Here is a 13,908-nt window from a genome sequence, read left to right as displayed (position 1 = left end):
TTTTAACTGCAGTTACTTATTTGTACTGTGCTCTAATTTCAGACACATTAAACTCCATAATTTTCAATAACAAAACTGGAAAAATTGGGTTGTTCTAAAACTACGATGGCCCCTTTATATGCTTGTAATTAACTGAAACGGAGCCCAAACAATGACGGCGCTCTCAGTGTTGTGGCGCTCTCCTGACCTCATCCCTACACATCGACAACAATTTTTTTTTTTGAATTCGTCGCTCCATAATACCAGTTAATAAATATCTTTCATGGATGAGTCATAATTCATTGTTGAGTGGCTTAAACAAAAACCATTCCTGTGCAGGTAAAATGTCTGGACTGAAAATTATTTGAAAACCTTCTGATGTCAGTTCACTGTTCATCCATCCATTCTCTTCCACTTACCTTTGTCAGGGTCCCAGGGGGGTGGAGCCCAACCCAGGTACCACATAGGTTGCTGAAGCAAAGAGGCGGTTTCCTCAGAGGCCGGTAACACCACGTTCTTACCACCTGAAGCTCTGCCGTCCTTACACAGTTGAATACAAGACTTTACAGTCCTCGGACTTTCTCACATTCCACACTTGTGGCGACAGCTGGCAGAGATGAACTCACCATGTGGGTTAGTAGGTTGCATTTAAACCGTTGGTGCACACTCTGCTCGCTGAGTGTTACTGCCACTGATTACTGTGAAGCAACCTGCGCCATGCCGCCAACGGCCGTGTCATGTGTCCAACTAGACTTTAAGCAAATAGTAAAATTGTCCTTTGTTGATGCTCCCTTGTATTGGACACATTATTCTTTGTATTACTGCATCACACATTTAATTCATTCTGTTTGTGTAATTATGTAACCACACAATCACTCCACCCCATACACCCCCTCTACATCCACACACTCAGCAGCATATTAGGAGTGATGTCTCTCCATGAACCCAGATTAAAAACACCTTCAAATGAATAAAATCACATCATCATCCATGTTATTTGAACAAGTTTATTTAATTTTCACATAATTTTTTACCTTGTGTACATTTCAGAAGCACTTATTTTAAAGTATTCCCAATAAAGGATCTCTCATTCAGGATTTCCTTTAAACGAATGAACATATATGAATATATACATTTTCAGAGAAGCAGTTTCCCATCAGTTCAGTTGGACACTTTCATCTCAGGCGGCTGCAGACGGAGGTTTGAGGAGGCTGCAGGAGAATCTGGACCTCTGGCTTCCTACTTAAAGAGCCCCCCGAGAGCGTTCCCGATACCTGAGAGAAAAAGGATCCGATTAATAAAAGACACTGAATGTGAAAAGACATCAACAGCTGGGGCCAAAACCTGCAGTTTCTCTAGTGTCCGGCAGGGGCAGCAGTGAGTCAGTCTCCATAGACTCCCATGTTAAAACTTTGCAGCAGAAACAAATGTTTACAGTCTGATACACAAACTGCTTGACTTTTCCTTGCGTGTGGAGGAAACTTCTACAGCTCTTATGTTGAGTATAGGCAGACTGCTAAAGAATGTATCAGGAGGAACTCAGAGGACGTTTTTATTGTTCACATGTTGAATTTTTTAAACCTGCATCCCCAAAAACAGCTGGGATGCAACGATTTCATAAACCCACAGAAAACATGTTCAGCTGCTACCAAACTCAAAATGAGTATTTAGTTAGTTTAAATGTTTGACATGTTTTCTGTGGTCTATCGTTTATGAGGAAACTGCATTGTGCTGTTATTTATTAAGGTTTGTGATCCACTGCTGGTCATGAAGTGCAAATTAACCTGCACAACATAAGATCAGTTCTAAACTTGTTTCACTTTAAAGTAAGAACACGATGCTGTTACAGCTCCTGTCACCGCTGGGATCTTATCACATCCACATCATGTGACAGCTGTTGCTTTGCCGTAGCTGTGAGCTTCACAGTTACAGGAGGAAACGAAAAGGAAGTTAGACAGCGCTCACCTCCTCCTGCTCCTCCTTGATCCTCATTCTTGTTTCCACCGGGCAGTTTGAGGAGGTCTCCCACGTCGATGCCTCCTCCTCCTCCTCCTCCCTTCTTCTGCTCACCCTCCTGCTGTTTGTTTCCACCCAAGGCCTTCTTCACGACACCCTCCACCGCCTTACCTGCACAGTAATGAGCGGTGCAGTTTATTAGAGGACGTCCTCACTGATGTCATCTTTTTATCATCTTTCCTTTTCTTTTTGTATTTTTATAATTTTTGCTAAAACTGTTGAACTGTTTCTGCTTTAAATGATTTATTAAATATGTTCATGTTTTGAATGGAACCTGTTTTATTTAATAGTTCTGTAGTTTCTGTGTCTGATCATCTGGCTGACATTTTTCTCTCATCTTTGTTTTTAAACTTGATCCATGAATAAAGTTATGCTCATTGTCATCATGGTTGTCATTGAGCTGTGTGTATGAAACATGATGTCAAATATGATGCGAGTAAGTTTGACTCTACAAAAACGTCCCAACTTTAAAATGTTTGTCAATAATCTCAGTGCCTGTAATAAAGTCAAATATCATAAATAAACTAATGAGAGTGTTTGCATGTGAGGCCACGTTAGAAAACTGCAAAAAAAAGCTTGTAATGCAGTGATGTGGACGGATTCCTACAAGTTTACATTTTAATGAATAAAAAAATGAAACACGATCTGATGATAAAAAGAAAAAAAATGCAGATTCTTTCATAACATATTAAAATCTTTGCCTTTAGCTTCTGATTGTGCATCTTTAGAAATAAACTGCCTGAGTTTTGAAGCTGTTGCAGACAGCAGAATAAAAACTCTTCTCTTTTTAAAATAACATTTAAACCAAACTCACCGGCTTGCTGTCCCGCAACACGAGCAAGCCCGTCGTTACCCAGAGCTTTGCCGAGGAGTTCCGCCATGACTGCTGCTGTCTGGAGTGTGTCTGTGGATGCCGAAGCTTCGGTCTTATACACGCGGGTGCGCTCGTCCGCTCAGGTGATGGGGTACGAGAGCCGTTCCCGCCCTGCTGAGGAATCAGGTGTGGCTGCCACACAGGACCAATCATGTTGGTGTGAACCCAGGCGGCAGTTGAAGAGTGACGGTGAGGAGCAGTAAATAATGCTCCACATGTAAAAGTCACATCGCCTGCGGTCAGAGCTACGCCGATACTATGAGCATCACCTACTGGCTCTAAAAACAATGAGGGGTGTGTCTGCAAATTTAAGTGACAATAACACGCTTTATTATTAATGCTCATAATAAAAACCTGTTTTCATAGAATGCATCAGGACACAGCAGGAAGGACTGTGGGGTCACCTCAGTGTGTGTGTCTGTGTGTGTGCGTGTGTGTGTGTTACTTCTATGACTGTGTGTTGTTGCTGTGTGTCATGACACAAGTGTGTCTCCTCTCTTTGGTTCCTGCTGGTTTCCTGTCACACGGCTGCTCGGTTCTCACACTGTTGTGTTGATGGAGGCAGTGATGAGGATCGGGTACGTGATTGGCTGCTGAATCCAGGTGTTGCTCTTAGCAGATGGTTTATGGGTTGGACTGCACCCGCCCAGCTGTTGTTGAACGCCTTTCCACATTAGCTTAAAGTAACCATGGAAACCAGGTGACAGGACAAACTCACCTGCAGCCTTTTACACGCAACATGTTCATGTTGATCTTATTAGCTCATTTACAGGAGTCAACATAATGGAAGCAATTCAAACAACATAATAATAATAATAAAATATTTTTTAAAAAAATGAGATAAAAACAACATTTTTAAATTTGAAATATATGAATAAATATATAAATATATATTCATGTTAGTCCACATTTTGAGACTAAAACTCAAAATCTCAAAATCTCAAACTAGCATAATAAGATAATACAATATAAAATCCAAAACATTTAACATTCCTGAAAACCCTCTCCTGTCTGATCATTTCCTGATAACATTTACAATAATTGATTACACAGCAGTGGAGAGTAGACTTTATCACAGTAGATGTCTTTCTGAAAGCGCTGTAACTAAGTTTAAGAATATAATCCACCCACTGTTATCATCTTCAATGCCCTGTACCAACACAGAGCAGAGCAGCTATCTGAACGCTACTCCAACAGAGGTCGATTATCTTGTTAATAATTTCACCTCCTCACTACGTACGACTCTGGATACTGTAGCTCCAGTGAAAACTAAGGTCTCTAATCAGAAGTACCTGACTCCGTGGTATAATTCTCAAACACGTAGCTTAAAGCAGATGACTCGTAAGCTGGAGAGGAAATGGCGTGTCACAAATTTAAAGGATCATCATTTAGCCTGGAGAAATAGTTTGCTGCTTTATAAGAAAGCCCTCCGCAAAGCCAGAACATCTTACTATTCGTCACTGATTGAAGAAAATAAGAACAACCCCAGGTTTCTCTTCAGCACTGTAGCCAGGCTGACAAAGAGTCAGAGCTCTGTTGAGCCAACCATCCCTTTAACGTTAACTAGTAATGACTTCATGAACTTCTTCACAAATAACATTTGAATTAGAGAAAAAAGTAGCTCTGAGTGCATCTACATAAGAAGGGACAGTGTTTGCATCCCACCATCCACTGTAAGGACACAGAGATGTGAGCTCCCACGAGGTACCTGAACTGAAACTAGTTGAGGTTTAGTCCTTATACAGCACAGCAGAAACAAATAGGCAACCTTTTCTGTGTCGTCTGGAAACATTTGGTCTATATTAACTTTTCTACGTGTGTTGTGTAGATCTTCACAGTGCAGCAAAAGTGGCCCAAGTATGGAGCCTTGTGGGACTCCTACAGAGGATTCAAGCTCAGCAGATCTTCAGTATACACTGTTATGATTAAATCCACATTAAATCATAACAGCTTCTTCAGAAAGATGAAAACGTGTGAGTTTCATAAACAGATTGTGACTGGCAGTATCAAATGGTTTTAGTCGTTTGCTGTTTTTCCTGCTATATGTTTCTTTATTGTTTAAACTCAGTTAATCTTGACTTAATTATTAGCGAGGAGTTTCTTCAGCTGCCACTTTGTGACAGAAACACCCATCAGCTGCTCTGCAGAGAAACAGGTTTCTCTTTTGTTAAGTGACAGTTTCACGCGATCATCAGCAAGAAGTAAAAATACTCGTCAGGAACGCCCTGCAGACTGGAACATACCGACACATCGCTGCACCTGAAAACATCCAGTAAATCTGGAACACAAAGCTTAATCAGGTCAGGAAACAAAGAGCAGACAATAAACTAACTGAAAATAGAACTGCATTCCCAAACGCTGGGAACGTTCAGCAGCTCAGCAGGTCAGTCACATGATCGGGTCTGAAAAGAGATCTTAGAGTTTTTCAGAAGTAAAGAAGAACCGAGGTTCAGCAATCTGCAAAAACTCTACTGTGAAAACAATTTATAAGAATCACAGTTTTACAGAAGTTTATGTTCTGGGTCAAAACTCAAATTCAAAGTCCAAGAAAAGTGCAGATCAAAGCGTCAATTACAATTAAATTACTATTTAAAATTATAGAAATTCAAATCAACACAATAATAAAAAAGATGATATAGATTCATAATTTAAAAAATCATGAAATAAAATTTCTAAGCTGAAATAAAGTTCAACATGAAGAAAAAAATGCAAAATAATAATTTGATGATTTAATGTTAAGACACCAGACGTCAGATTTCTGAGGGTTAATATAAGAAACTCATCGCTCTGGGGAAAAAGTTTAAATGATGATAGGAATCAAAAAGCTTCGCTCTCCTCCCGACAGCAGGACGAGCTTGTTGCTGCACATTTTGAAACTGGGTGACGTTGCAGCAGCTCGGCGGCCCTTCAGAGAGCAGAGGAGCAGCAGCGCCTCACACATGTGGCAGCTTTAACATTTAGATTATAAACAGTGTTTTGATTTTAGCAACTCTGTTAAAGGAAACGCAGAATCACTTTAAAATGAACACTAGTTAATCAAATATTTAACATAAAGAGTGCAAATTTACACATCACATAGTTTTAGCACTGGCCTTAAACCAGGACAACAAGAGCCACGCACATCGAAATAACGAATTCTGTGTTTAAATAACGAATTGTAGAATAAAATTCAAAGCATTTCCTGTGTATACGGCGAGTCTTCCTTTCTGAGTCCTACAATAAACATCATTTTTCTAACGGTGGACCGAGTGACACCCGGGTGAAGATGAGAACCAGAAACCTGCAGCGTCAGCAAAAGTAAAAGATATTCTATTGGATAACAATCAGAGTTGTTTTATTGTGTTTGCTGACAGGAAGCAGGAAATCAGTCACATGTTTACTCTGAGCCCCAAAATAAAAACTTTATTGATCCAACTGAAAAATCCTTTCATCAGCTCGTCTGCGCAGGCGGAAAACACGAGCTGAGTGTCTGTGGGCGACAGAGACGTTTGCTTTAGTGATGACACACAAACACGAGTCTTTCAAGTCTTTTTGTTTGTTTGTGTTTTTGGTTTTAAATTTAGCAAATCAAAATTCATTTTTGTAACAAATGTTCCCCCTCAGACCGTCCCGGGAATACTGCGGACACATGAAAATGCTCCACAGCGGGTAAATAAAATATGAAGCAAAATAAAATCCTTTGAATAAAAACAACAAGAATGAATCAACGTTTTGTGACACTGAAGACGACGAAGCTCAGAATGTTAAAACATTTTTATTTTGTTGTTAAAAATCAGCAACACATACAGGAAGTGTGTGTGTGGATTAATCATTTCAGTGTGTGTGTCAGCAAAGCCACGTGCATTTATAAGGCTTCAGGTATCCCTCTGTCAGGGGGCGGAGCCCAAAAGAAACCTGTGGTCCACAACAACCAATCAGATGAAAGTGTGGAGTTAAACCGACAGTGTATATGATGAGCGAAGGCGGCGTAACCATGGTGCGCGGGAGTGATGAGGAGGGTTTCTCTTGGTTAATGAGGGGTCAGAGGTCAAAGGTTGAGCAACAGATAAAATATGAAGATCCTTCTTCTTCTCTCGTTCGGTGACGGCAGGAAGTTCAGAGTCTGAGGGAAACCAAATGAAGAGGAGAAACATTTTGTTTAAAGCAGGTGAGTTAGGTCAGCTGACGTGAAGCTTACCTGTGACAGGTACAGTGCAGCACATATATCCAAAGGACATTTTAATCAAGGACTTTTGACCTGTAATGGATCATTTTTGTGTTGCATTGATGCTGAGCTGTGGGCATCTTTCCTGGTGACTCGCATCACCGAGCTGCTTTTCTTTTCTGTATGTTCTCATAATTATGTTGTGCCTCCTGGTGGCAGCTTCATGCTGGTTTATTTGCTTGTTCTCTGCACAGAAACTTTATGATTAGCACCACGTTGGTCTTATTGGGGCCATGTTTGTTATTTACAGCTAACAGGAGCAATGTGAAACCTGAAGGGCTGTGGGCTTTCACACCAACATTACACAAAGTAACACAGTATTCAGTCAGGTAAAACTACAATGATATACACATAAGACAGATAATATCAAAAATACAGACATTCCTTCTTCTATTAAACTGACGCTGCGACGCTGCACTCAGTCACTCAGTCACTCAGTTACGCCCGGTGGCGCCAGTGTCCGGCAGCCTCGCCTCCTTCAGTGCACCCCAGGGCAGCTGTGGCTACAATGTAGCTGCCATCACCTGTGTGTGAATGGGTGGATGACTGGATGTGTAAAGTGCTTTGGGGTCCTTAGGGTCCTAAAGCGCTATACAAATACAGGCCATTTACCATTTAGTGTACTGCACAGAAATGCCACCAGAGGGCAGCAAGTGCTGGTCTGCTGAGCTGAGACACTTACAGATGTGTGCGCCATCAGCACCAGCAGGTGATCCTTCATCTGCTCACTCGTGTACCATCAGGATGTCCGATAAGAATCTTTGAACCGAGGTAGGGGTGTTGTTATCTACTGACTCTGTCGTTTAAAAGGATGTTTACATTTAGACGAGTTAACTGATCTAAAAGTGAACCGCTCCAGCAGTTTGACCTGCATCTTCGGCTAGTCAGACACAGCTGACATAAGACTGATTAACTACGAGGGGGAGTGCTTTGTCAGAAAGTGCAATCAACTCTGCAGAAAAGAGAGAACGCACTCTGATCGTATGAGGATCATTATCATCCTGCTTCCCCAAAACTCTGCAGATTCATCTGCAGCTGAAACTCAGCATCACCACTCTTTCATGGTTTTTCTCACCTACTGTTCAGCTGGTTCAGTCTGTTCTCCTCCTGCGTTTGGTTTTTGGAGCTCAGTCTACAAATCAGAGAGAAAAGAGGTCAGTGCAGCAAATTTGTCCATATACAAAGCTGCATTTCTCCCCAAAACAGAAGCCATTAACACAACACTAATGACATGAATAATCTCCTTGTGGTTTGACTCTGAGACACCACTTTAAAGGTTTGCTGATGTAAAATAGATGTAAATAGAAGTTAAGCTGCTTATTTTTGGGAGAAATGAAACTTTATTTGGAGCAATCAGAACGACAGCAAGGCGTTCAGAAATCCAGAAAAGTAAGACGAAGCCAAAGTTGAGCAAAGGTGAAAGAAAAACTCGTGTTAGTCACTGTAAACAACCTGCTGAGATCATCTGTGATCATTTCCAGCTCCTACTTTGGTTTTTGTAGGCTCCTCAAGAAAACATGGCTACATATGATACGATACATCAGGAAATATATTTCAAAGTTACATGTAGTCATTGTCTTCATGGGTGCAGAGTTGTCAGTTGTGGTTAACAGAATAAAGAGCAGTATCATGCAGCCGTTTCCTGTTAGTGTTGTTATTCATCGTCAGCTTTCAGCCTCTTTTCTGCTTAAACACCCTTCATGCAGGTTTTGTTTCTTGTGTCGTAGGAGCAGAGATTACTGTTCGATTCCCTCTGATACTTCCATACTGCCACCGCTGTCACAGCACCCATACCGCTTAAATCAAGCCCAGCTCTCAGAGTGCGCTTGTCAGCATTAAACCTGGAAATACTGAGACGGCTTTAAGGGAGAAACGAAAGGTCGGAGAGGGCTCATTAAGGCTGTCAAACATTCAATTCAGAGTTCTCTAGATTCTACTTTTTTCTTGTAAATATGCTCTTTTTCCACATTCATTTTCCTCTGTTTTATTTTCACATATCTGCTGGTTGTTTTACTGTAAATTTGCTGGTTTCTTTTCTTTTAAGTTTACAGTGTTTTTGCTTGTTATTTTGTTATTTTCCTTGTCCAGGACCTTATTTGTCTGTTTTAACTTCATACGCAACGACAGTAGGAGGACTTTATCTAAAGGAAATGATATTTTACTGATATCCAAAAAATCCCTGAAATCTGGTCTTTTCTGATCTGAAATGTCTGATTTGTGAAGCTGTTCGATGTCAGATAATCAGGCAAGAAGCTTCATGCCATGCCACCCCTCCCCCTCAACCAATCAGGCACCTCCTCAGGCACTGGCTCCGCCTCCTCCTGTTCACATCCAATAACCGAGTTGATAATGACAAAGGACAAAAAAAGTTATACACAAAAAACAGACTATGTGAATAATTACTGCATGAATGCTGAACAAATGACTTTGACTCAGTAGTCATGAATATAATGAAACATGCTTTATGTGAATCTCCAAAATTCTGTTACGACTTTCAAAATTCGGTTTAGAAATATATTTTTGTCATTTTGTTAATGTGCAAAGTAGAAGTCCAGCTAATAAATTACTTAAAAACAGAAATTTGAAATAATTGTATAATACAAGTACAACCTTGATCTGTAACATATGAGAAAAACAAACCCCAGGTTATATAAATAAAATAACAACCACACAAAAACAAAAATGTCAACGAGACGCCTCAGTTCTCATTTATATTTAAAATTTATAATAAGCTGACGTCACTCACCGTGCTAACGAATCCGGTTGCCGCTGCCGCATTCTCCACCCCCTGCACCGTTGCCTGGGCAACCTCATTGGCCCCAGAAACAGCGGTGTCGGCCACGACGTTAGCCTGTTCGGTCGTCTTCTGAGCAACTGGGAGACAGGAAACAGGAAATCAATGTTGTTTTTATTGTTTACGTAAATGAGAAAAAGATGAATTTACAAACTCGTGAATGATTTCGATTCTTGCTTCCACCATTTCATAACTTCAGTATAGTAAGTGCAGTTTGCACTGCAGGTGCTTTACCTGTGTTCACACCTGTCACAACTCCCTCCATCGTCTTACTTCCTGGAAAAAAGAGAGAAAACCTTCGTGAGAAATGCATAAATCAGAAGCAGAGAGTTTGTGTGTTCATATCATTATTCATCTCTGGCTCTTCCGCACCGTGCCGCCCCTCCCTGAGCCTGGTTCTTCCGGAGGTTCCTTCCTCTTAACAGGGAGTTTTCCTCTCCGCTGTCACCGAGTGCTCGCTCGTATGGGTCTGTTTGTTGGGGTTTTCTCTTTACTGTACAATATAAAACAGCATAATGCAACACTTTTTGTGTTTTTGTGCCATATAAATAAAATCAAGTTGATTCGATTCACCAACAGTGGCTGGAGACTTTCTCACTGGCTTCTCAGTGCTTCCTTTGCTGATGGCTTCATACAGTGTTCATTCTTCACATCAGCGCAGCAGCACAATCACAGCCGTGTTCATGGACCCGATTTTATGAGTCTGGATTTCAAACCCTTCCTGCTGTTTCCAACGATTAAAAAGGCTTCAAAGAATCAGGCCACAGCTGTTAGAGGCGACCAGACAGCTGGAAAATCTCATCTCTTCACCTTTGTTATAATCTATTAATATGTTTCATGAAAAAGCACCATTATCAGACTCAGCTGTTTTGCATGGATAAAGGATGATGATTGTTTATTGGTATAAATAAAAGGCCATTCGCTGACAGCAGCCAATCTGCAGCCTCGTTAATTATGCATCATCTTTGCATCTTTGAGCTTCTTCCTTCCTGTAACTGCGCTCGTGCAGCAGCCTCAGCTTCAAACATCAGCGCTGCAGGGAAACAGCCGCCGAGTTTCCACGGTGTTTGTGTGAGATCAGCCGACAGCGAATCACAGACAAAGAGTCCGTTCACTGCGATCCGTCACATGTCCGAGCAGCTCGACGCCCACTGGCTGAATTACAACCGAGTCTGAATCGTTTCCAAACAACACGAAGAAGAATGCTGAGTGTTAAAGTCGTCCGTCCACCTCGCTGTGTCTGATCAGAGGCAGCGCGCCGTCCCCAGAATGTTAATAAAGAACAAAACAAGGGGAATGAGAGCAGAGAGTGGGCTGCCTGGGCGCAAAGTGGGTGACGTGAGTGAATAATTCAGAGAGCTCAGTTTATCTGTGAGGTAGAAACCAGGTCAGCCTCCGTCTGGACGTTTAAAAACAGACGTTTGCTTGTTGCTCCTGGTTTTATTCGCCCCACATGAGCTGTGGTTTGTGGCTGAACAGAAGAAAAGTTGTAATAAACAGGGCAGAGCTGCTTTAATGTCATTAAATATCAAACAGCACACACTCTGTTCATTTAAACCCCACAGATGACGAATTATCCTTCAGCTATCAGAAGCTTTTACTTTGAAACCCTGAGCTTGCTGAACAGGTGAGCACGGTGTGATTAGGTGTCGGACTCATCTCTGACCCTTCCTGCTCGTGGACAGGATCCAATCTGGGGATCTCTGAATGCAGATGATGGTCTTCTGTTCTTCACACGACCTTCAGCATGAACCGGCGCCGTCTGCAGCCGAGCGTGAGCCGGATTACTGCCTCAGGTAACATCCACCATAAAGGGTCATAATGGGCGGGGCTTTGGTTGTGTTTTGGCCACATGCTGAACAAGCACGTTTTCAGAAACTATGAAGTGGCATGCGTGGACCTACATCCCCGCAGTGACCGAGAGTCTCTGGATGAAGAAGAGTGAGAACTCGTCTGAGGGACTAAATGTGTCTTCCTGCCTGGGAGGGCCTCGCCACTCCTGCTTCACCTGCTTCACCTGCTTTGGATAAGTGGACGGATGAAATCGTGCTGCAGCAGCAGATCAGGATCCGGTCGCAGCGTCGTTCTGACAGGTTACGCTAACCGGAGCTGCGATCCATCAGGAAGAGCTGCACTTTAAATCATTGAACATTCAGCTTCCTGTCGCCCGCTCTCTTCATCCCTCATTGATTTTAATGTCCTCCACTCAGCCCTCCTTGATTTTCTATACAAGAAATCTCAGTTCTTTCTTTCCATTAGTCTGTTGTTCTGGTTTTTAATAAATGCCACTCAGTGTCGGGGAGTAACAGAGTACATGTGCCGCCGTTACGTATTTAAAATACAAAATATGAGTAACTGTATTCTGTTACAGTTACCGTTTAAAAGGTGGTATTCAGAATACAGTTACTTTGTTGAAATAAATGGATTACACGGCGGTATTTTCCTGTTTCATATGTTTGCTATGCCCTCTCTACCCAAACAAAACATGCATTAAGAGGCTCAAATGTCTGTGTCTCAATCTCACGTCTCATAATGACGTGAAGAAATATTTTTAAAAATGATTTAATATGAAGGCAACAGGCAGTGTTACAGGCATCGCCCTAAAGCATGCAGCCTGATGGGCGGTGTAGCCCAGCTGTAAGTAAGCTATTAAGACTCGACTGTACGCTGTGTTCGTGTTTCCTCTGAAACAATAAGTCCTGTTGCAGCAGCCTTTCAACGCCTCTCTCTGTCTCTCGCTAGCAAAGTTGACCCAGACAACAAAGTAAAGCTAGTTTTCAGCTACGAGCCGACACGAACCCGACGTATTAGCCAGAGGTCCCTTTACTACGGTTCGGAGCCGCTGACCTGTTTTATATATGCGCGGAATAGTTTTCTATACGAGATCACTGCAAAAAGTGCAGCCTTACCTAATGTCCACCTACTGTTACTCATTTATATTAAGGTTTAAACATCTAGTTGGTGTTGGTGTGGAGAGTAGCCTTCAGTAATAGTAATAAATCACACAGCAACAGTACATTCATGTAGTTGTAAAAAGCATGATAATATATTAAGTAATCCAAAGTATTCAGAATACGTTACAAAATACATTTTGGGGCATGTAATCTGTAATCTGTAGAGGGGTACATTTTAAAAGTAACCTTCCCAACACCGATGCCACTCTTCCTCCACCTCCCCTCATCTTCCTGTTCTGTTCTGTCTGTTCCCCATCATGAGGGATGGGAGGAGGACGAGTGAAATTCGACAGCAAACGCGGATGAATGAAAGGAAGGGGTGAAGAAGGGACAAGAAAGAGACAAACAGCAAGAAGAGGAGAGATGGAGGACATACTTTTGGTGGTGAATGAATGAAACGAGTGGGTGTGTCTGTCTCCGTCCACTGCTGTTTGTCCTTTGGTGTTGGATTTCACTCGTCCTCCGCCCATGCTTCATCCATTGTCCACCAGGAAATGTGAAATTTCAAGTGCAAAGTAGTTTTATAAGAGAGTGAAATTCAAAGTTGGAGCAGAAACTGAATCCTGAAATATTAAAAGAAACACACGGACGACAGGAAGTGGAGAGAAAAGTGCAATTCATCCTGACGCTGTGTTAAATCTGCAGATGGAAAGATGGAGGGATGGTGTTGACATTCACTCCGTCCATCCATCGCTCGGTTTCCAGCAGAAAGATGAAAGTTTCTCTTCTTTGTCCCCCTCATCCTCTCATCCCTCCATCTCTCTTCCCACATCTTTCATGCACAGCGTCGGGATGAATTGTGTTTCCCTGATCTGTCCCGTCTGTCCTTCATTTACACTAAAAATACTAAAGTTTAACTTCCTGTTTTATCCCTCCCCCTGCCTCCTCCTTTCCTCACAGTGCTGTGATTGTTTTTTACTTTTTCATCATATTTTCTTTCTTTCAGGTTTTATTGTTCAGCTTCATGTCCTCCACCCGTCCCTCCTTTTATCTTTTCTTCTTAAACGATAAATTATTTAAATGCAGCTTCCGTCCTCGTCTTTCTCTTCCTCTTTTCACCACAAATCTAATTTTACTTGCGTCCATC

General features: G+C 41.8%; 1 protein-coding gene and 1 long non-coding RNA gene across 3 annotated transcripts in view; both read right to left on the bottom strand.

The window, feature by feature from the left end:
- Positions 1–970: 970 nt before the first annotated feature.
- On the bottom strand, positions 971–2,943 carry LOC146375428 (uncharacterized). The gene is made up of 3 exons (XR_014802096.1): positions 2,810–2,943; positions 1,945–2,106; positions 971–1,253 (listed from the first exon to the last, which is right to left on the bottom strand). It is a non-coding gene; the product is annotated as an uncharacterized LOC146375428 (long non-coding RNA).
- Positions 2,944–6,607: 3,664 nt separating this feature from the next.
- Positions 6,608–13,908, bottom strand: part of LOC146375427 (uncharacterized) — a 7,540-nt gene continuing 239 nt past the window's right edge. The window contains exons 2-6 of one of the 2 annotated variants that reach the window (XM_084949030.1): positions 10,102–10,143; positions 9,820–9,947; positions 9,368–9,394; positions 8,149–8,205; positions 6,608–6,971 (exon numbers count right to left, since the gene is read on the bottom strand). In XM_084949030.1, the coding sequence (XP_084805156.1) occupies positions 8,149–8,205; positions 9,368–9,394; positions 9,820–9,947; positions 10,102–10,143 (254 nt within the window). In that variant the 3' untranslated portion in view covers positions 6,608–6,971. The remainder of the gene's footprint in view (positions 6,972–8,148; positions 8,206–9,367; positions 9,395–9,819; positions 9,948–10,101; positions 10,144–13,908) is intronic. The other variant, XM_084949031.1, reaches the window with a different exon arrangement.

This window comes from Perissodus microlepis, chromosome 13 (genome assembly GCF_051167445.1).
Source record: "Perissodus microlepis isolate ML-2025 ecotype Zambia chromosome 13, ASM5116744v1, whole genome shotgun sequence".
In the NCBI taxonomy this organism is placed as follows: Eukaryota; Metazoa; Chordata; class Actinopteri; order Cichliformes; family Cichlidae; genus Perissodus; species Perissodus microlepis.
This window is presented reverse-complemented; position numbering and strand designations above follow the sequence as displayed.